The sequence below is a fragment of the Macaca fascicularis genome, chromosome 16, assembly GCF_037993035.2.
Source record: "Macaca fascicularis isolate 582-1 chromosome 16, T2T-MFA8v1.1".
In the NCBI taxonomy this organism is placed as follows: domain Eukaryota; kingdom Metazoa; phylum Chordata; class Mammalia; order Primates; family Cercopithecidae; genus Macaca; species Macaca fascicularis.
Genome location: NC_088390.1, coordinates 61,104,348 through 61,126,168, shown reverse-complemented (window position 1 = coordinate 61,126,168; position 21,821 = coordinate 61,104,348). Strand labels below are relative to the sequence as shown.

At 47.7% G+C, this 21,821-nt stretch overlaps 1 protein-coding gene across 50 annotated transcripts in view; it reads left to right on the top strand.

Annotated features, from left to right (window-relative positions):
* The first annotated feature begins 2,126 nt into the window (after window positions 1-2,126).
* Window positions 2,127-21,821, top strand: part of MED24 (mediator complex subunit 24) — a 42,368-nt gene continuing 22,673 nt past the window's right edge. For 20 of the 50 annotated variants that reach the window (XR_012425806.1, XR_012425805.1, XR_012425804.1 and 17 more), the window contains exons 1-3: window positions 2,127-2,174; window positions 3,158-3,324; window positions 3,413-3,495. Coding sequence is in view for 42 of the 50 variants with exons in the window: in XM_074019539.1 (XP_073875640.1) it covers window positions 3,195-3,324; window positions 3,413-3,495 (213 nt within the window). In the remaining 8 variants the exon portion in view is untranslated. Of the gene's footprint in view, window positions 2,175-2,421; window positions 2,657-2,761; window positions 3,325-3,412; window positions 3,496-21,821 lie in introns of those variants that run through there. The other 30 variants (XM_065531520.2, XM_074019537.1, XM_074019533.1 and 27 more) reach the window with 8 other exon arrangements.

Genomic DNA, 21,821 nt, shown 5'->3' with positions numbered 1-21,821 from the left:
AGGGGAGCAGGCAAAGGTAGAGTGAGGGGCTGGGAGAAGAGGGGAAGTCAGATACATGAGAAACTGAGGAGAAGCAGGGTTTGCGGCAGTCTCAAGTGTGAGTGGAGTGGCCGGGGGCCATATGGAAGGTGAGGTGAGGAATCCATATTCTCCCTCCTTCCTGCTTTAGAAGCTTTGGCAACATATATTTGGCAGCTGTTTTGTATACACACTATTCCCCAGTGGTGTCCCTTGGGCAGGCACAAAGGGAGCCTAAGGGAGGGGTGTGGATTGAATGTATGGGGAGGAAGAAAGGCCATAGGCAGTACCAACCGCAGAGGGACATGATCTGACCCTCCTTCAGCCACACTCTCCCCTTTGGAACAGAAGTCCTTGACTCCCTGTCTAGACCGTGCTCCAGACACCCAGGGTGCTGTAATTCTCTGCCCAAATGGCCAGTTTTACTTCCAGAGCCTTAAATGGGCTGCTCTTCCAGATTTATCCCCCCAAGGACTGATTTTGTCACTCAAAGGGTGAGCAAAGAATGGTTGTCGAAGGCTGGGCACAGTGGCTCATGCCTATAATCCCAGCACTCTGGAAGGCTGAGGTGGGTGGATCACCTGAGGTCAGGATTTTGAGACCAGCCTGACCAACATGGTGAAACCCCATCTCTACTAAAAATACAAAAATTAGCCTGACATGGTGGTACACGCCTGTAATTCCAGCTACTTGGGAGGCTGAGGCAGAAGAATCGCTTGAACCTGGGAGGCAGAGGTTGCGGTGAGCTGAGATTGCAGTGAGCTCAAAAAAAAAAAAAAAAAAAAAAAGGAAAAAAAAGAATCGTTTTTGGGGAATACGGATTGAGCTTGAACTTGTGAACTAGGATATTGGGCCCTGGCTAAAGGCCTCCATGTTTATTTATTTATTTTTTTGGTAGAGCTGAGAGTCTCATTATGTTGCCCAGGCTGGATTTGAACTCCTGAGCTCAAGTGATCCTCCTGCCTCAGCCTCACGAGTAATTTACTCTTATTCCTGGTTGTAAATGTTAGGGATGACCAGTCCATAGTATGGGGAGGGATGAGGGCTATGCATAAGAAGGCTCAGACATTGGAGCCAGAGGTGGGTAACATTTGCTTTTGGCTTTCTCACTAGGGGAAGGAAAAGCTATGGCCAAGGCCCTGGGCATAATAATTGGATATTATTATTTATGGATCTTTGGGATAAGCAAGATTTAAACAACAACAACAACAACAAGAAGAAACTTAAAAAAATAGTTTTTAATTTACAGGAAAAAAATGGAAGGTAATAGAGGGTCCCCACATATTCTGCACCCAATTTCTCTTTTAATTAACATCTTAGCATTAGTATGATGCATTTGTAACAACTAATGAACTAATACTGATACATTATTATTAATTAAAGTCCATGCTTTATTTAGATTTCCTTAGTTTTTACCCAGTATTCTTTTTCTCTTCCATGATTGCATTCAGAAAATCACATTACATTTAGTCATCAGGTCTCCTTAGCCCTCTTAGCTGTGACAGTTTCTCAGAATTCCTTTGATTTTGATCACCTTCACCTTAGTTTCTTCTTTACTTTCCCTTGTATCCAAGCTGTTTGGAGGGCTTGGAGATGCTGATAGGACTGTCAGATTTGGGGGTGGTGATATGTGTGCAAGTAAGGCACCTTAGTGTCGCTTTTAGAATATAGGTGTGGAAATGAGAATAGCTCTGGTAGCCCCAGGAGCTTAGGAGAAAAGAAAGAGCCCAGGAAAAGAGAAAGGCCGTATTGCTGAACGCCACACCCTTGCCGCACCTATTAACTAGGGGCTAACGAAAGAAAGGGTGTCGGAATATGATGGAGAAGGCCGGTCGACAGTGACGTCGTGGGCGACGCCGGGTTGTGAGCGACCTTTCGAGCTTCCTCGAGTCCCTGAGTCTCTGTAGTGTCTCAGCTCCTGGATGTCCTCCCTTAAAGGAGAGGAACAATGCGCTCCGACTAGACTAGTCCCTTAGTTTCTTCGCCAGCGCAGACAAATACGGTTTCAGTCCAAAAAACTACCATTCCCAGAAGACAGCGGGACGTTCCTTGCTGCATCTCTATTGGCTTGCGTTTGTTACTCCCAGCCAATAGAAAGTGAACTTCTTGACAAGTGCCAAAATGGCGATGCCTACGACCTAGAAGTGGATTGTGCGGTAGGCTTAAATTTGGGGAGGTGGTGGATGAAAAGGAAATTGGGAGGTATAGTTACAGGGCTGGAGAAGGTGGAGGAAATGAGGTAGCAAATCTGGACTTGGAGTTGTGGTGACCGAAGGACGCATTTAGAGCTAAGGGCGTAATTAGGCAACGAGGACTGACTTAACTCCTTGATGCCCTCTTTACTCTATTAGTCCCTTTGATATTTATTTATTTGAGAGACGAAGTTTTGTCCTTGTTGCCCAGGCTGGAGTGCAATGGCGCGATCTCGGCCCACCCCATCAACCTCCGCCTCCCGGGTTCAAGCGATTCTCCTGCTTCAGCCTCCCGAGTAGCTGGGATTACAGGCATGCGCCACCAAGCCCGGCTAATTTCGTATTTTTAGTAGAGACGAGGTTTCTCCATGTTGGTCAGACTGATCTCAAACTCCCGACCTCAGGTGATCCGCCCGCCTTGGCCTCCCAAAGTGCTGGGATTACAGGTGCGAGCCACTGCGCTCGGCCTATACTTTCTTCTTAGTGCCCCAGTTTAAGGAAGGGCGGTTCAGGAGGAGAAAGCCTGACAGGATCTTACCTTATCTCTTTAGCTCTTTTTCTTTCAAATTCCGCTGCCTAGCTTAAATCTTACCGCATCTTTTTTTTTGTTTGTTTGTTTTTTGTTTTGAGGCGGAGTCTCGCTCTGCCGCCCAGGCTGGGGTGCAGTGGCCGGATCTCAGCTCACTGCAAGCTCCGCCTCCCGGGTTTACGCCATTCTCCTGCCTCAGCCTCCCGAGTAGCTGGGACTACAGGCGCCCGCCACCTCGCCCGGCTAGTTTTTTGTATTTTTTAGTAGAGACGGGGTTTCACCGTGTTAGTCAGGATGGTCTCGATCTCCTGACCTCCTGATCCGCCCGTCTCGGCCTCCCAAAGTGCTGGGATTACAGGCTTGAGCCACCGCGCCCGGCCGTGTCCTTTTCTTTAGCTCCACTTCTTTCACCTCAAAGTTGGCCGTCACAGCTGCCACCTGCTCAGAGTGAAATCATGAAGGTGGTCAACCTGAAGCAAGCCATTTTGCAAGCCTGGAAGGAACGTTGGAGTGACTACCAGTGGGCAATCAACATGAAGAAATTCTTTCCTAAAGGAGCCACCTGGGACATTCTCAACCTGGCAGGTCTCAAGTGAACTGGGAAAGAAAGATGGGAGGGATAAACCCAGAGAAGTTGTAATCACTCAGTCGTGTTTTGTTATTCCTCTTGCAGATGCATTACTAGAGCAGGCCATGATTGGACCATCCCCCAATCCTCTCATCTTGTCCTACCTGAAATATGCCATTAGTTCCCAGGTAAGCTCCCCCAAAACCCCCACCAAGAAGTGAGAGTTTTGGGGATAAAAAACTTGAAGTGCATTTGGACCCCAGTGATTCATGACTGTAATCCCAGCATTGTGGGAGGCTGAAGTAGGCAGATTGCTTGAGCCCAGGAGTTTGAGACCAGCCTGGGTAACATGGCAAAACCCAGTCTCTACCCCAAAATACAAAGAATTAGCCCTTCGTGGTGGTGCCCCTGTAGTCCCAGCTACTTGGAAGGCTGAGGTGGGAGGATCACCTAAGCCCTGGGAGGTCAAGGCTACAGTGAGCCATGATCCTGCCACTGCACTCCAGCCAGAGCAACAGAGTGAGACCCTGTCTCAGGAAACAAACAAACAAAATTTGGGGTGCAGTTTTACAATTGTCAGCTTACGCTTTCTAGATGAATTTGTTTGAACAGATCATTTCACTGAGTTTCAGTGTTCTCATAAAAATAATAATACTTCATTTGTTGTGATGAATATTACATTCACTTATTCTACTGGGAGTAGTAGCAGGTAGCACAGGCCTGTGGCCCCGCCTACTCAGAAAGCGGAGGTGGGAGGATTGCTTGAGCCCAGAAGTTCGAGGCTACAGTGAGCACTGATTGTGCCACTGCACTCCAGCCTGGGCAACAGAACAAGACTCCATCTCTTAAATAAAACAACAACCACCAAAAGAGAGATAGGATTACATTCACTTGTTCTATCAACAAATACTCATGAATTTTTTTTTTTTTTTTTTTTGAGACGGAGTCTTGCTCTGTCGCCCAGGCTGGAGTGCAGTGGCCGGATCTCAGCTCACTGCAAGCTCCGCCTCCCGGGTTCCCGCCATTCTCTTGCCTCAGCCTCCCAGGTAGCTGGGACTACAGGCGCCCGCCACCTCGCCCGGCTAGTTTTTTGTCTTTTTTGGTAGAGACGGGGTTTCACCATGTTAGCCAGGATGGTCTTGATCTCCTGACCTCGTGATCTGCCCATCTCGGCCTCCCAAAGTGCTGAGATTACAGGCTTGAGCCACTGCGCCCGGCCTTTTTTTTTTTTTTTTTGAGATGGAGTCTCGCTCTGTCACCCGGACTGGAGTGCAGTGGTGCGATCTTGGCTCACTGCAAGCTCCGCCTCCTGGGTTCTCCTGCCTCAGACTCCCGAGTAGCTGGGACTACAGGCGCCTGCCACCACGCCCGGCTGATTTTTTGTATTTTTTTTTTTTTAGTAGAGACAGGGTTTCACCGTGTTAGCCAGGATGGTCTCGATCTCCTGACCTCATGATCTGCCCACCTCAGCCTCCCAAAGTGCTGGGATTACAGGTGTGAGCTACCGCGCCCGGCCTCATGAATGCTTTTATGTGCCAGACAGTGCTAGCCCCTGGGGACATAGCTGTGAATAAGATCTGATGCCAGTACACAGAGAATTTAGTGGGTAATATAGACATGTAAATAAGCAGTCACTAGATGGGTTTATGATAAAGATTAGAATAGAGTACGGATGCTCCTCAACTTACAATGGGGTGATGTGCTGATATACCACTCATAAGTTGAAAATGTACTTAATACACATAACTTGCCAAAGGTCATCTACCTACCACTTTTTTGAGACAGAGTCTTGCTCTATCACCCAGGCTGGAGTGCAATGGTGTGACCTCAGCTCACTGCAACCTCTGTCTCCTGAGTTCAGGTGATTCTCCTGCCTCAGCCTCCCGAGTAGCTGGGACTGCAGGTGCCTGCCACCATGCCTGGCTAATTTTTATATTTTTAGTAGAGACAGGGTTTCATTATATTGGCTAGGCTGGTCTCGAACTCCTGACCTTGTGATCTGCCCACCTTGGCCTCCCAAATTGCTGGGATTGCAGGTGTGAGCCACCATGCCCGGCCATCTACCTACCTTAAATGTGCTCAGAACACTCTAGCTTACAGTTGGGAAAAATCATCAAACACAAAGCCTGTTTGTTTATTGAGATGGAGTTTCACTCTTGTTGCCCAGGCTGCAGTGCAATGGCTTGATCTCGGCTCACTGCAACCTCCACCTCCCAGGTTCAAGCTATTCTCCTACCTCAGCCTCCTGAGTAGCTGGAATTACAGGTGCCCGCCACTACACCTGGATAATTTTTGTATTTTTTTTTTTTTTTTTTTTGAGACGGAGTCTCGCTCTGTAGCCCAGGCTGGAGTGCAGTGGCCGGATCTCAGCTCACTGCAAGCTCCGCCTCCCGGGTTCACGCCATTCTCCTGCCTCAGCCTCCCGAGTAGCTGGGACTACAGGAGCCCGCCACCTCGCCCGGCTATTTTTTGTATTTCTTAGTAGAGACGGGGTTTGACCGTGTTAGCCAGGATGGTCTCGATCTCCTGACCTCGTGATCCGCCCATCTCGGCCTCCCAAAGTGCTGGGATTACAGGCTTGAGCCACCGCGCCCGGCCAATTTTTGTATTTTTAGTAGAGATGGGGTTTTACTGTTTTGGCCAGGCTGGTCTCGAACTCCTGACTTCAGGTGATCCACCCACCTTGACTTCCCAGTGTTGGGATTACAGGCACGAGCCACTGTGCCTGTCCTTATTTTTTATTGATTGATTGATTAATTGATTGAGGCAGAGTCTTTTTTTTTTTTTTTTTGAGACGGAGTCTCGCTCTGTCGCCCAGGCTGGAGTGCAGTGGCGCGATCTCGGCTCACTGCAAGCTCCGCCTCCCGGGTTTACGCCATTCTCCTGCCTCAGCCTCCCGAGTAGCTGGGACTACAGGCGCCCACAACCGCGCCCGGCTAATTTTTTGTATTTTTAGTAGAGACGGGGTTTCACCGTGGTCTCGATCTCCTGACCTTGTGATCCGCCCGCCTCGGCCTCCCAAAGTGCTGGGATTACAGGCGTGAGCCACCGCGCCCGGCCTGAGGCAGAGTCTTGCTCCATCGCCAGGCTAGAGTGCAGTGTGGTGCGATCTTGGCTTACTGCAACCTCCGCCTCCCAGATTCAAGTGATTCTCCTGCCTCAGCCTCCCAAGTAGCTGGGAATACAGGCGCATACCACTACATTCCGCTAATTTTATACTTTTTTTTTTTTTTTTTGAGACGGAGTCTTGCTCTGTGCCCCAGGTGGAGTGCAGTGGCGGGATCTCAGCTCACTGCAAGCTCCGCCCCGCCGGGTTCACGCCATTCTCCTGCCTCAGCCTCCCGAGTAGCTGGGACTACAGGCGCACGCCACCTCGCCCGGCTAATTTTTCTTGTATTTTTCGTAGAGACGGGGTTTGACCGTGTTAGCCAGGATGGTCTCGATCTCCTGACCTCGTGATCCGCCCGCCTCGGCCTCCCAAAGTGCTGGGATTACAGGCTTGAGCCACCGCGCCCGGCCTAATTTTATACTTTTAGTAGAGACTGGGTTTCTCCATGTTGGTCAGGCTGGTCTCAAACTCCTGACCTCAGGTGATTCACCCTCCTTGGCCTCCCAAAGTGCTGAGATTATAGGCGTGAGCCACCACGCCCAGCCAGAAGTGCAGATTTCTTTCTTTTTTTTTTTTTTTTGAGACGGAGTCTCGCTCTGTTGCCCAGGCTGGAGTGCAGTGGCCAGATCTCAGCTCACTGCAAGCTCCGCCTCCTGGGTTTACGCCATTCTCCTGCCTCAGCCTCCCGAGTAGCTGGGACCACAGGTGCCCGCCACCTCGCCCGGCTAGTTTTTTGTATTTTTTTTTTTTTTTTTTGAGATGGAGTCTCGCTGTGTCTCCCAGGCTGGAGTGCAGTGGCGTGATCTCGGCTCACTGCAAGCTCCGCCTCCCGGGTTCATGCCATTCTCCCGCCTCAGCCTCCCGAGTAGCTGAGACTACAGGCGCCCGCCACCACGCCCGGCTAGTTTTTTTTTTTTGTATTTTTAGTAGAGACGGGGTTTCACCGTGTTAGCCAGGATAGTCTCGATCTCCTGACCTCGTGATCCACCCGCCTCGGCCTCCTAAAGTGCTGGGATTACAGGCTTGAGCCACCGTGCCCGGCCAGTTTTTTGTATTTTTTAGTAGAGATGGGGTTTCACTGTGTGAGCCAGGATGGTCTCGATCTCCTGACCTCATGATCCCCCCATCTCAGCCTCCCAAAGTGCTAGGATTACAGGCTTGAGCCACCGCGCCTGGCCCAAGAAGTGCAGATTTCTTATGTGCATATATTGCATCGTGGTGAAATCTGAGCTTTTAGTATACCTATCACCCCAATAGTGAATGTTGTACCCAATAAGTAATTTTTCAACCCTCACCCCACTCCCACCTTCTATATTCTCCAGTGTCTATTAGTTCACTCTGTATGTGCACCCATTGTGTAGCTCCCATTTATCAGTGAGAATATGTGGTATTTGACTTTCTTTTTTTTATTGAGATGGAGTCTCCCAGGCTGGAGTGCAATGGCGTGATCTCAGCTCACTGCAACCTCCTTGACTTTCTATCTCTGAGTTATTTCACTGAGGATAATGGCCTACATGTATGAGCACTTGAAGTACAATTTCTACTGAATGCGTGTCTCATATTTTTTTTTTTGAGACAAGGTCTTACTCTGTCACCCAGGGTGGAGTGCGGTGGCGTGATCTCTCCTCACTGCGACCTCCACCTCCTGGGCTCAAGTGATTCTGCTGCTTCAGTCTCCCAGGTAGCTGGGACCACAAGCATGCATCACTATACCCAGCTAATTTTTATAGTTTTAGTAGAGATGGGGTTTTACCATGTTGGCCAGGCTGGTCTCGAACTCCTGACCTCAGGTGATCCGCTCACCTTGGCCTCCAACAGTGTTGGGATTATAGGCATCAGCCTGTAATTTAGGTTGTGCCTGACCTAAATGCGTATCTCTCTCTCTTTTATTTTTTTTTTTTGAGATGGAGTTTCACTGTTGTCCCCCAGGCTGGAGTGCAGTGGCACGATCTCGGCTCACTGCAACCTCCGTCTCCTGGGCTCAAGCAGTTCTCCTGCCTTAGCCTCCTGAGTAGCTGGGATTACAGGCGTGCACCACCACACCTAGCTAATTTTTGTATTTTCAGTAGAGACAGTGTTTCACCATGTTGGCCAGACTGGTCTGGAACTCCTGACCTCAAGTGATCCATCTGCCTCAGCCTTCCAAAGTGCTGGGATTACAGGCTTGAGCCACCATGCCCAGCTTGAACATGAATCTTTTTTACACCATCATAAAGTCGAAGAATTAAGGCGGGGCACGGTGGCTCACGCCTGTAATCCCAGCAGTTTGTGAGGCCGAGGTGGGCGGATCACCAGGCCAGGAGATTGAGACCCTCCTGGACAACATGGTGAAACCCTGTCTCTACTAAAAATAGAAAAATTAGCTGGGCATTGTGGTGAGTGCCTGTAATCCCAGCTACTTGTGAGGCTCAGGCAGGAGAATCGCTTGAACCAGGGAGTCAGAGGTTGCAGTAAGCCAAGATTGTGCCACTGCACTCCAGTCTGATGACAGAGCGAGACTCCGTCTCAAAAAATAAAATAAGATAAAATAAATAAAAAAAATAAAGTCGAAAAATTGTAAGATGAACCATTGTTAAGTTGGGACTGTCCTTGCTTTGGGAATACATGGGAAAGGCACCCAGTCCAGTCTGAACAATCAAGGAAGGCTTTGTGGAGGAAGTGATATTTAAACCAAGACCTGAATGTTGAGTAGGAGTTAGCCAGGCACATTGAGGAGAGTGTGTGTGCAAAGCAGAGAAAAGCATATGCACAGGGTGGGTGGCAAAACTCACATAATGTTGTTCAGGAACCGAAAATAATTTGGTATGGCTAGAGAAAAGGAGTTTGTTCTCAGGACTCCTTTTTCTTTTATTTTTTCTCCTTTTCTTTTTTTGTATTTTTTGTAGAAATGGGGTCTCACTATGTTACCCAGTCTGGTCTTGAATTCTTGGCCTCAAGTAGTCCTCCCGCCTTGCCTCCTAAAGTGCTGAGGTTATGAGTATGAGCCACTGTGCCCGGTCCCAGTACCCCTTTACATTCTTAAAAATTTTGAGACTTTTCTTAAATATATTTGATTGTATTTGATCTCATGCCTCCCTAAAATGGATAAAACCAAGCTGCACCCGACCACCTTGGGCACACGTTTTCAGGACCTCCTGAAGGGCCATGGTTACTCATGTTTGACTCAGAATAAATTTCTTCAAATATTAAAAAAAAATATTATTGGCCAGGTGTGGTGGCTCCTGCCTGTAATCCCAGTGCTTTGGGAGGCTGAGGTGGGTGGATCATCTGAGGTCAGGGGTTCGAGACCAGCCTGGTCAACATGGTGAAATTCTGTTTCTACTAAAAATACAAAAAATTAGCCGGGCGTGGTGGTGCGCACCTGTAATCCCAGCTACTCAGGAGGCTGAGGCAGGAGAATCGCTTGAACCCAGGAAGTGGAGCCTACAGTGAGCCGACATCATGCCACTGTATTCCAGCCTGGGCGACAGAGCAAGACTCTGTCTCAATAAAAAATAAAATGAAGGCCGGGCATGGTGGCTCAAGCCTGTAATCCCAGCACTTTGGGAGGCCGAGACGGGCAGATCACGAGGTCAGGAGATCGAGACCATCCTGGCTAACACGGTCAAACCCCGTCTGTACTAAAAAAAATACAAAAACTAGCCGGGCAAGGTGGCGGGCTCCTGTAGTCCCAGCTACTTGGGAGGCTGAGGCAAGAGAATGGCGTAAACCCGGGAGGCGGAGCTTGCAGTGAGCTGAGATCCGGCCACTGCACTCCAGCCTGGGCAACAGAGCGAGACTCCGTCTCAAAAAAAAAACCTTCAAGAAAAATAAAATGAAATAAAATTAACTGGTCTCTTTTTGTTGTACCTTGAATAGATCTTTTATCTATGCATGATTTTTGTCACATCATGAATTGGTAATTTGGAAAATATCCATGACTAAGTTATATAGTTGTTGATGCATTTCAATTGTTGATGCATTTAATAATATAATATCATCACATGTTATGGACCCTCCAGGACAATCCACTGTACAATTGTGAGAGAAAAAGAGCAAAAAGGTAAACAGTATCTTAGTAGTATTTTTAAAATAATTTTGACTTCCTAGACCCCCTGAAAGGTCTTGGGGACCCTGGGGAGTTCCTGGACCATACCTTCAGAACTACTAGGCTGGCACTTTAAGGAGGAGAGTGGTTTAGAGAGAGAGAACGATAAGGTCATAAAAGACTTTTGAGTGATGCTGAGGAATTTGGGCTTTATTTTAGGGTGACAAGTAATCATTTAAAGGGTGTTAAGTGGAGGAGTCACATGACAAGACTTCCTTAAAGATATACATATTTTAATTAACATAGAATAACATACAGAGATCTTGGGCCAGGTGCAGTGGCTCAATCCTGTAATCCCAGCACTTTGGGAGGCCAAGGTGGGTGGATCACCTGAGGTCAGAAGTTCAAGACCAGCCTGGTCAACATGGTGAAACCCCGCCTCTACCGAATATACAAAAATTAGCCAGGTGTGGTGGCGGGCACCTGTAATCCCAGCAACTCGGGAGGCTGAGGCAGGAGAATTGCTTGAACCTGGGAGGCGGAGGTTGCAGTGAACTGAGATCACCCCACTCTGCTCCAGTCTGGGCAACAAGAGCGAAACTTCATCTGAAAAAGAACATAGAAGATCTTAAGATCAATTCAGTGAGGGGTTTTTTTTTTTTTTTTTTTTAATGAGATGGAGTCTCGCCCTGTTGCCTGGGCTGGAGTACAGTGGGGCGATCTCAGCTCACTTCAACCTCCGACTCCCAGGTTCAAGCTATTCTCCTGCCTCAGCCTCCCGAGTAGCTGGGACTACAGGTGTCCCCCACCATGCCTGGCAAGTTTTTTGTATTTTTAGCAGAGATGGGGTTTCACCATGTTGGTCAGGCTGGTCTCGAATTCCTGACCTCGTGATCCGCCTGCCTCGGCCTCCCAAAGTGCTGGGATTACAAGTGTGAGCCACTGCACCCGGCCTATTCAGTGAGTTTTAGCAATTGTATATACCCATGTCACCAGCATCCAAAATAAGATACAGAACATTTCTGTTCTCTCAGAAAGTTCCCTTTTACTGCTTTCTTCAGTAAGAAGTGGACTTCAGAAGAAGTCCACTTGCTTCTTCCACAATTGCCTTTATTTGGATTTCATAGCAATGTAGTCAGATGGGATATATTTCTTTTTTTTTTGTTTTTGTTTTTTTTGTTTTTTGAGACGGAGTCTCGCTCTGCCGCCCAGGCTGGAGTGCAGTGGCCGGATCTCAGCTCACTGCAAGCTCCGCCTCGCGGGTTTACGCCGTTCTCCTGCCTCAGCCTCCCGAGTAGCTGGGACTACAGGCGCCCGCCACCTCGCCCGGCTAGTTTTTTTGTATTTTTTTTAGTAGAGACGGGGTTTCACCGTGTTAGCCGGGATCGTCTCTCGATCTCCTGGCCTCGTGATCCGCCCGTCTCGGCCTCCCAAAGTGCTGGGATTACAGGCTTGAGCCACCGCGCCCGGCCGGGATATATTTCTTATACTGTCTTTTGTTTAACATAAATGTTTTTGAGATTTATTATTTATGTTGTATATGTTAGTAGTACATTCTTTTTATTTATTTATTTTTAATTTGAAACAGGGTTTTGCTCTGTTACCCAGGCTGGAGTGTGCAATGGCAGGATCACAACTTACTGTAGCCTCGTCCTGCTGGGCTCAAGTAATCCTCCTACCTCAGGTTCCCAAGGAGTTGGGACTACAGTCATTCACCACCATGCCTGGCTAATTTTTAAATTTTTTGTAAAGACGGGATCTTTCTATGTTGCCCGAGCTGGTAATTTTTACATTTTTGTAGAGATGGGGTCTCACTTTGTTGCCCAGGCTGGTCTCAAACTCCTGGGCTCAAGCGATCCTCCTGCCTTGGCCCCCAAAGTGCTGGGATTACAGGTGTGATCCACTCATGCCTGGCCCCATTCTTCTTCTTCTTATTTTTAATTGCTGAATAGTATTTCTCAGTTGACACATAGATTTTTTTTTATTAAAAAATTTTTTTAGGCCGGGCGCGGTGGCTCAAGCCTGTAATCCCAACACTTTGGGAGGCCGAGACGGGCGGATCACGAGGTCAGGAGATCGAGACCATCCTGGCTAACACCGTGAAACCCCATCTCTACTAAAAATACAAAAAACTAGCCGGGCGAGGTGGCGGGCGCCTGTAGTCCCAGCTACTCCGGAGGCTGAGGCAGGAGAATGGCGTAAACCCGGGAGGCGGAGCTTGCAGTGAGCTGAGATCCGGCCACTGCACTCCAGCCTGAGTGACAGAGCAAGACTCCGTCTCAAAAAAAAAAAAAAAAAAAAAAAAAAATTTTTTTAGAGGCTGGGCACAATGGCTCACGCCTGTAATCTCAGCAATTTGGGAGGCTGAGGCGGGTGGATCACGAGGTCAGGAGATCGAGACCATCCTGGCTAACATGGTAAAAATTACCCGGGCATGGTGGCATGCACCTGCAGTCCCAGCTACTCAGGAGGCTGAGGCAGGAGAATCGCTTGAATCCGTGAGGTGGAGGTTCCAGTGAGCCAAGATCGAACCACTATACTCCAGCCTGGGTGACAGAGCAAGACTCTGTCTCAAAAAAAAAAAAAAAAAAAAAAAAAAATTTAGAGCCAGGATCCTTGCTTTGTTGCCCAGGCTGGAGTGTAGTGGCACAATAGTGTCTCACTGCAGCTTTGACCTCCTTGGCTCAAGCCATCCTCCTGCCTCAGCCCCCTAGGTAGCTCGGACTACAGGTGCACGCCAAAACCCCCAGCCAATTTTTGCATTTTTTGTAGAGACAAGGTTTTGCCTTGTTGCTCAGGCTTATCCTGAACTCCTGAGCTCAATCTGCCCACCTTGGCCTCCCAGAGTGTTGGGATTATAGGCATGAGCCATGGAACTCACCCCTAAACCATTGCTACATAATACACCATATGTACTTTTTTTTTTTTTTTTTTTTTTTTTTGAGATGAAGTCTTGCTCTGTCACCCAGGCCAGAGAGCAGTGGTTTGATCTTGGCTCACTGCAGCCTCCTCCCATCCCCGCTGCTGGGTTCAAGTGATTCTCCTGCCTCAGCCTCCCAAGTAGCTGGGATTACAGACATGCACCACCACACCTGGCCGATTTTTAAATTTTTAGTAGAGACAGGGTTTCACCATGTTGGCCAGGCTGGTCTCAAACTCCTGACCTCAAGTGATCTGCCCGCGTTGGCCTCCCAAAGTGCTGGGATTACAGGTGTGAGCCACTGTGCCTGGCCCAGCCCATATGTACTTTAATTTAGGTTGTTTGTAATTTTTTACTGTTATAATCAATGTTTCACTGAATATCCTTCTACCTACCTGTTTGCATATCTGGAAGTGTTTCTCTAGGGTATAGACCTCACAATGGAATATGTGATTTGAAGAATATATACATACTAAATTATAGTAGATCCTGCAAATATCCCCCTTAAAATGACTGGATTAGGTTATACCCCATCCACAATGTCTCACAGTATTTCCCCACACCTTTGCCAATGCTGGATAGAATCTTTTAAAACTTTTTCCGGAGGCAAATAATTATATTATAATGTGCATATTCTTTTCTTTCTTTCCTTTCTCTTCTCTTCTCTTCTCTTCTCTTCTCTTTTCTCTTCTCTTCTCTTCTCTTTTGTTTTCTTTTCTTTTCTTTCGATGGAGTCTCCCTCTGTCGCCCAGGCTGGAGTGCAGTGACGTGCAACCTCTGCCTCCCGGGTTCAAGCAGTTCTCCTGCCTCAGCCTCCCAAGTAGCTGGGATTATAGGCATGCACCACCATACCCAGATAATTTTTGTCTTTTTAGTAGGGACGGGGTTTATCCATGTTAGCGAGGCTGTTCTCAAACTCCTGACCTCAAGTGATCCACCTGCCTTGGCCTCCCAAAGTGCTGGGATTACAGGCGTGAGCCACTGCTCCCGGCTTATATATTTATTAATATATAATTTATGTATTCATAAATACACAAATAAATATATCATTTGCCTATTTTTTGATTTTTTTTTGTTATGGCTTTTTTTGTGTGTGTATGAGACAGGATCTCACTCCTTCATCTAGACTGGAGTACAGCTGTGTGATCTCGGCTCACTGCAACCTCTGCCTCCTGGTTTCCAGCCATTCTCCTGCCTCAGCCTCCCAAGTAGCTGGGACTACAGGCGGGTGCCACCATGTCCGGCTAATCTTTGTATTTTTAGTAGAGACAGGGTTTCTCCAGAGATAGGGTCTCACTCCTTTGCCTAGGCTGGAGTACAGTAGCACAATCATGGCTTACTGCAGCCTTGATCTCCCTGGCTCAAGCTGTCCTCCCACTTTAGCCCCCTGAGTATCTGGGACTACAGTTAGGCACCACCACATCTGGCTAATGTTTTTAATTTTTTGTAGAGAAGGGTTTAGTTGCCCAGGCTGGTCTCAAACTCCTGGACTCAAGTTATCCTCCTGGCTCAGCCTCCCAAAGTGTTGAGATAAACAGGCATGAGTTACTACTCTTGGCACCCTAGTTTTTAGTATATTCACTGAGTTGGGCAAACATCATCACAGTCAATTTAGAACATTTTCATCACCCCAAAAAAGAATTCTTACTGATTTTTTTTTTTTTTTTTTTTTTTTTGAGACAGTCTTGCTCTGTTGCCCGGGCTGGAGTGCAGTGGCGTGATCTCGGCTCACTGCAAGCTCTGCCTCCCAGCTTCATGCCATTCTCCTGCCTCAGCCTCCCGAGTAGCTGGGACTACAGGTGCCCACCACCACACCTGGCTAATTTTTGTATTTTTAGTAGAGACGGGGTTTCACTGTGTTAGCCAGGATGGTCTCAATCTCCTGACCTCGTGATCCACCCACTTTGGCCTCCCAAAGTGCTGGGATTACAGGTGTGAGCCACCGTGCCCGACCAGAATTCTTACTGATTTTTAAGTGTCATTTAATATAATCTATCTTGTAATCCTTATTTGTTATGTATGTTTTTGAGTTTTATATCACTTTTTAAATCTAATTTTTTTTTTTTTTAATTTTTGAGATGGATGGAGTTTCACTCTTGTTGCCCGGGCTGCAGTGCAATGGCACGATCTCAGCTCACTGCAACTCCGCCTCCTAGGTTCAAAGGATTCTGCTGCCTCAGCCTCCCAAGTAGCTGGGATTATAGGTGCCTGCCACCACACCCAGCTAATTTTTATATTTTTAGTAGAGACAGGGTTTCACCATGTTGGCCAGGCTGGTCTTGAACTCCTGACCTCAGGTGATCCGTCCGCCTTGGCCTCCCAAAGTGCTGGGTTTATAGGCGTGAGCCACCACACCCGGCCTGTTGTTGTTAATAATGAGATTTTCCCTTTGGATTTCCCCTTCCCAGACCCCATTGTCTCAGACTGATGGGATTTTCTCCACAGCCTCTTGACTGGCTCACCAATTGTTGTGCTGGACCCCTATTTGCTAGGGATGGCACCAGGTTCAAGAGGCTGAAGGAACCTGAAGACAGCAGATGCCACATAGGGTTTTGCTAGGGGGAACTTATATGCAGGGATAGTCCAGGGGTGGTGGGCTGGACAGGAGAACCGCCTGTAATTTTTTTTCTTAGTATGCAGAAATTTTTTATGTTTTTGTCAGTTTTATCCTTTTTTTTCCCTTACTGGGCTTTTGTCTGCTTAAGGACTTCTCTGCTTCAGAGATTTAAATATATTCTCTTGGTGGGGCATTTTTTTTTTTTTTTTGAGACGGAGTCTTGCTCTGTCACTCAGGCTGGAGTGCAGTGGCCGGATCTCAGCTCACTGCAAGCTCCGCCTCCCGGGTTTACGCCATTCTCCTGCCTCAGCCTCCCGAGTAGCTGGGACTACAGGCGCCCGCCACCGCGCCCGGCTAGTTTTTTGTATTTTTAGTAGAGACAGGGTTTCACCGTGTTAGCCAGGATGGTCTCGATCTCCTGACCTCGTGATCCGCCCGCCTCGGCCTCCCAAAGTGCTGGGATTACAGGCTTGAGCCACCGCGCCTGGCCTTTGGTGGGGCATTTTGGCTCATACCTATAATCCCAGCACTTTGGGAGGCGGAGGCGGGCAGGTTGCTTTGAGCTCAGGAGTTCAAGACCAGCTTTGGCAACATGGCAAAACCCTGTCTGTACAAACAATTAAAAAATTAGTCTAGGCGTGATGGCTCACGCCTGTAGTCCCAGCACTCTGGGAGGCTGAGGTGGGCAGATCACAAGGTGAGGAGATTGAGACCATCCTGGCTAACATGGTGAAACCCCGTCTCTACTATAAATACAAAAAAAAATTAGCTGGGCGTGGAGGTGGGTGCCTGTAGTCTCAGCTACTTGGGAGGCTGAGGCAGGAGAATCACTTGAACCCAAGAGGTGGAGGTTGCAGTGAGCTGAGATCACGCCACTGCACTCCAGCCTCGGCAACAGAGCGAGACTCCGTCTCAAAAAAAAAAAAATAAAATAAAATAAAAGCCGGTAGTTCATGGCTTGAGCACGTAGTCCCAGTTACACAGGAGGCTGAGGCTGGAGAATTGCTTGAGCTTAGGAAGCAGAGGTTGCAGTGAGCTGAGATCACGCCACTGCATTTTAGCGTGGGTGACAGAGTGAGATCCTATCTCAAAATAAAAAATAAAATAAAATGAAAATATATTCTCTAATTTCTGCCAACACTTGACTTTTATTTTTTGTATTTACTTTGTCTGAGCCATTTAGAATTTATTGTGGTATGAGGATGGGATCCACATTTATTATTTGTTCAAATAGATGGATAATGGCTCAACTCTCTTTATTGAATAGGCCATTCTTTGTCATATCTTAAATTCTAAATTCTCTTGTGCACAAGGGTCCATTTTTTGACACCCTAGTGTATTTCACTGGTATCTTTCTCTCTCTTTTTTTTTTTTTTGAGAGGGAGTCTCACTCTGTCTCCCAGGCTGGAGTGCAGTGGCACGATCTTGGCTCACTCCAACCTCTGCCTCCTGGGTTCAAGCAGTTCTCTACCTCAGCCTCCCAAGTAGCTGGGATTACAGGCGTGCACCACCACGCCCAGCTAATTTTTGTATTTTTAGTAGAGACAGAGTTTCACCATCTTGGCCAGGCTGGTCTTGAACTCCTGACCTTGTGATCCACCTGCCTCAGCCTCCAAAAGTGCTGGGATTGCAGGCGTGAGCCACCACGCCTGGCCTCTTTCTCTTTTTTTTGCACCAGAACTTTGTTATAGCTTTATAGTATGTTTTGATACCTTGGTGGACAAATCTTCCCTTAGTTTCTTTATTTTTCAAAAATTTTTTGACTGTTTTCAGACATTTCATTTCCAGACAAATTTTAGAATCAATTCATTAAGTTCCCATAAAAATCCTATTATCTTGTAATCAAGATTTCCTTGACTTTATAGATTAATTGCGGAAATTTGTGGATTAATTTTAGAAAGATCACTCTGGTTATAGTTTGAAGAATGAGTTGGAGGGAGGTAAGACAGAAGACAGGGAGATCATTAAGTGTGGCATATTTTGTCTGTAAAGGACCAGATAGTAAGTATTTTCAGCTTTGCAGACTGCATGGTCTCTCTCATCACTATTCCATCATTACAGCTGAAAACTAGCTATAGCCCATCTGTAAATAAATGGGTATAGCTGTGTTCTAATAGGAAAATGGTGATGAGCCAGATTGGACTTGCAGGCTGTAGTTTTCCAACCCCTGATTTAGGCTCTTGATGTGTACTTTAGGTGAGAGATGATACTAGCACAAAATTGGGAAGTGGCAGCAGAAGAAAAACGATGAATTTAAGAACAGTTTAGGAAGTGGCATTGAAATGATTTGATTGATGGGATGAGGGGAGTGCGAGGAGAAGGGGTCAAGGATAACGCTTAGGTTTCTGGTTTGGACACTAGATACCTGATGGGTCATGAGACAGCAGAAGAGTGGAGTAGGGCTGGGATGTGGGTGAGGATAACATGTTTGATCTTGGCCTTTTCAATTTAAGGTGCCTGTGTGGGGTATCAAAAAGAGGATACTTGGAAGGCAGTTGAACATAGGTGTCTGGTACTCAAGGAGAGTTCTAGACTGGAGCTTTTGGTTTAGAAGTCACCAGCTACTGATGGTAATCAAAGCTATGGGTATGGATGAGATTGTGCAGAGAGAGAGGAGAGTGAGCAAAGAAGTGACTACACCCAACTTCCGGAGGAACCAATCTCATTTAAGGAACACACTTAGGAGGATAAACCGTCATAGGAGTCTGAAGAGAAGGGGCCAGAGAGTAGGGAGGAAAAGTGAGAGTGTTACCAAGAAAAGCCAAGAGAGGATTGAGGGATGAGGGAGGGTTTCAAGGGGTCGGATGCTGCTGGAAAGTCAGGTAAGATCAGAAGAGAGAAGGATCCATTGGATTTAACATGAAGAGTTTGTTGATGACCTTAACAAGAAGAGTCATAGAGTGCTCAGGACAGAAGTGATTGGAGTGGGTTGAATAGTCAATGGAGAGTGTGCAGGTAGAGCCAGAGAGTGTAGAAAACTCTTATGTTGTCCGGGCCTGGTGGCTCACACCTGTAATCCCAGCACTGTTTGAAGTCAAGATAGGGGGATCACTTGAGGCGAGGAGTTTGAGCTCAGCCTAGACAACATAGACCCCGGCTCTACTAAAAAAGTAAAATTAAAAAGGCGGGGTTTAGTGGCTCACGCCTGTAATCCCAGCACTTTGGGAGGCCGAGGGGGTGGATCATGAGGTTAGGAGTTCAAGACCAGCCTGGCCAACATGGTGAAACCCTGTCTCTACCAATACAAAAATAAGCCAGGTGTGGTACTGCATACCTGTAATCCCAGCTACTCAGGAGGCTGAGGCAGGAGAATCGCTTGAACCCGAGAGGCGGAGGTTGCAGTGAGCTGAGATCATGCCACTGCTCCAGCCTGGGCAACAGAGTGAGAATCCGTCTCAAAAAAAAAAAAAAAGTAAAATTGAAAAAAAAAAAGAACTTTTATATATGTGAAGAGCAGTAGAGATGGAGTGGTGCTTAAATGGAAGTGTGGGGTCTATAGGAAGCTCTTTTAAAAATAGAAGAAATTAGGCCAGGTTCATACCTCTAATCCCAGGACTTTGGGAGGCCCAGGTGGGTGGGCAGCTCACTTGACCAGGAATTTGAGACCAGCCTGGACAACATGGCAAAACCCCGTCTCTACAAAAAATACAAAAGTTAGGCAGCCGGGCACGGTGGCTCATGCCTGTAATCCCAGCACTTTAGGAGGCCAAGGCGGGTGGATCATGAGGTCAGGAGTTCGAGATCAGCCTAGCCAACATAGTGAAGCCCCGTCTCTACTAAGAGTACCAAAATTAGCCGGGCATGGTGGCATGTGCTTGTAGTCTCAGCTACTCAGGAGGCTGAGGCAGAAGAATCGCTTGAACCTGGGAGGCAGAGGTTGCAGTGAGCCGAGATTGTGCCACTGCACTCCAGCCTGGGCAACAGAGTGAGACTCTGTCTCAAAAAAAAAAAAAAAAAACTTAGCCCGTGCGATGGTTCATGCCTGTAATCCCAGCACTTTGGGAGGCTGAGGCGGGAGGATCATGAGGTCAGGAGATCGTGACCATCCTGGCTAACACGGTGAAACCCCATCTCTACTAAAAATGTAAAAAATTAGCCGGGCGTGGTGGCGGGCTCCTGTAGTCCCAGGTACTTGGGAAGCTGAGGCAGGAGAATGGCGTGAACGCAGGAGGCGGAGGTTGCAGTGAGCCGAGATCACAGCACTGCACTCCAGCCTGGGCGACAGAGCAAGACCCTGTCTCAATCAATCAATCAATCAATCAATCAATCAATAAAGCATGGTGGTGTGTGCCTGTAGTCCTAGCTACTCAGGAGGCTGAGGCGGGAGGATAGCTTGAACCCGGGAGCACCTCTGCACTCTAGCCTGGGTGACAGAGTGAGACCCTGTCTCAAAAAACAAACAAACCAATAGAAGAGTCCTGAAATGTGTAAACACTGATGGGAAAGGGAAGAAAGAGAAAGAGGCTGATGTAACAGAGAGAAGTAAATAGATACGAAAGACCTTTGTGACCTCTCAAGTACTGTGCAAAATTAGTAATTTATTCTTCCTTCAGAGTCAAGAGGCTCTTTGGCCCAATGTTATGCAAGTAGAGGGCACTTAGGAATAGTTGGGATGTTGAATATTCAGAAGAGCGGCGAGGATTTGAGGGCAGCTGCAGGGTCAGGCGGGGCTAGCCACAAGCGAGGTGGCCACACAGAGGGTCTCCTACCCTGAGGGCCGTGGTGGTTCAGAGCTACCGTGATAGAATGATTAAGACTGGAATAGGCCAGTTCCTGCTTTGTAAAACAGTTCGTCATGTAGAAAGCATTTTCAGCTCTCTGGAGTAGCTGTGCTTTATTGATACAGTTAGCAGAAATCTACTGAACAGAATTCAGCATTTGAAGACCGTAAATTCGTTTTGATGAATGGCATCCCTCAGAACATGCAGAATTGGGGATTTCTCTCCTGGCATTTGAGGGTCAGTGTTTAGTGGGGACATCCAGCTCCCCCTGCAGGTTGGTATCCAGCAAGGTTCAGTTCTTTGCCAAGCACTCGCTATGGGGACATCAGTTATAAATAAACAAAACACTCGCCGGAACGTTACGGTCATCCTGCCCAGGCAGGCTCCCAGCTTTCTGATGGATATCAGACACTAGCTCTGGCCTCACAGCATGGTGGTTCTGAGCACTGATTGTATTTAAGCCCTCTCTGTTTTGCTCCTGTTCACCGAGGAGTACTAGTGAAAGATGCCTGAACAGAGCAGTGTATTCTGGTGAGAAGGAAATCGCACAGGACGGAAAGTTTGCCATACCCAAGTGATTGAGCAGACAGCTTTCTTCCTCTCCTTTTTTTTTTTTTTTTGAGACGGAGTCTCGCTCTGTCGTCAGGCTGGAATGCAGTGGTGCGATCTTGGCTCTCTGCAACCTCTGCCTCCTGGGTTCAAGGGATTCTCCTGCCTCAGCCTCCTGAGTAGCTGGGATTACAGGCATGCGCCACCACGCCTGGCTAGTTTTTGTAGTTTTAGTAGAGACAGGGTTTCACCATGTTGGCCAGGATGGTCTTGATCTCTTGACCTCGTGATCCGCCCGCCTTGGCCTCCCAAAGTGCTGGGATTACAGGCGTGAGCCACTGCATCCGGCCGACAGCTTTCTTCTTAAATCTTTGGAGGCTCCCACTCCTCCAGCAGAGACAGCCTAGGAGGTGATTGTCCTGATAGTTTTTTGTTTTTTTTTTTTTTTGAGACGGAGTCTTGCTCTGTCCCCCTGGCTGGAGTGCAGTGGCACTATCTCGGCTCACTGCAAGCTCCGCCTCCCGGGATCATGCCATTCTCCTGCCTCAGCCTCCCGAGTAGCTGGGACTATAGGCGCCCGCCACCGCGCCCGGCTAATTTTTTTGTATTTTTAGTAGAGACGGGGTTTCAC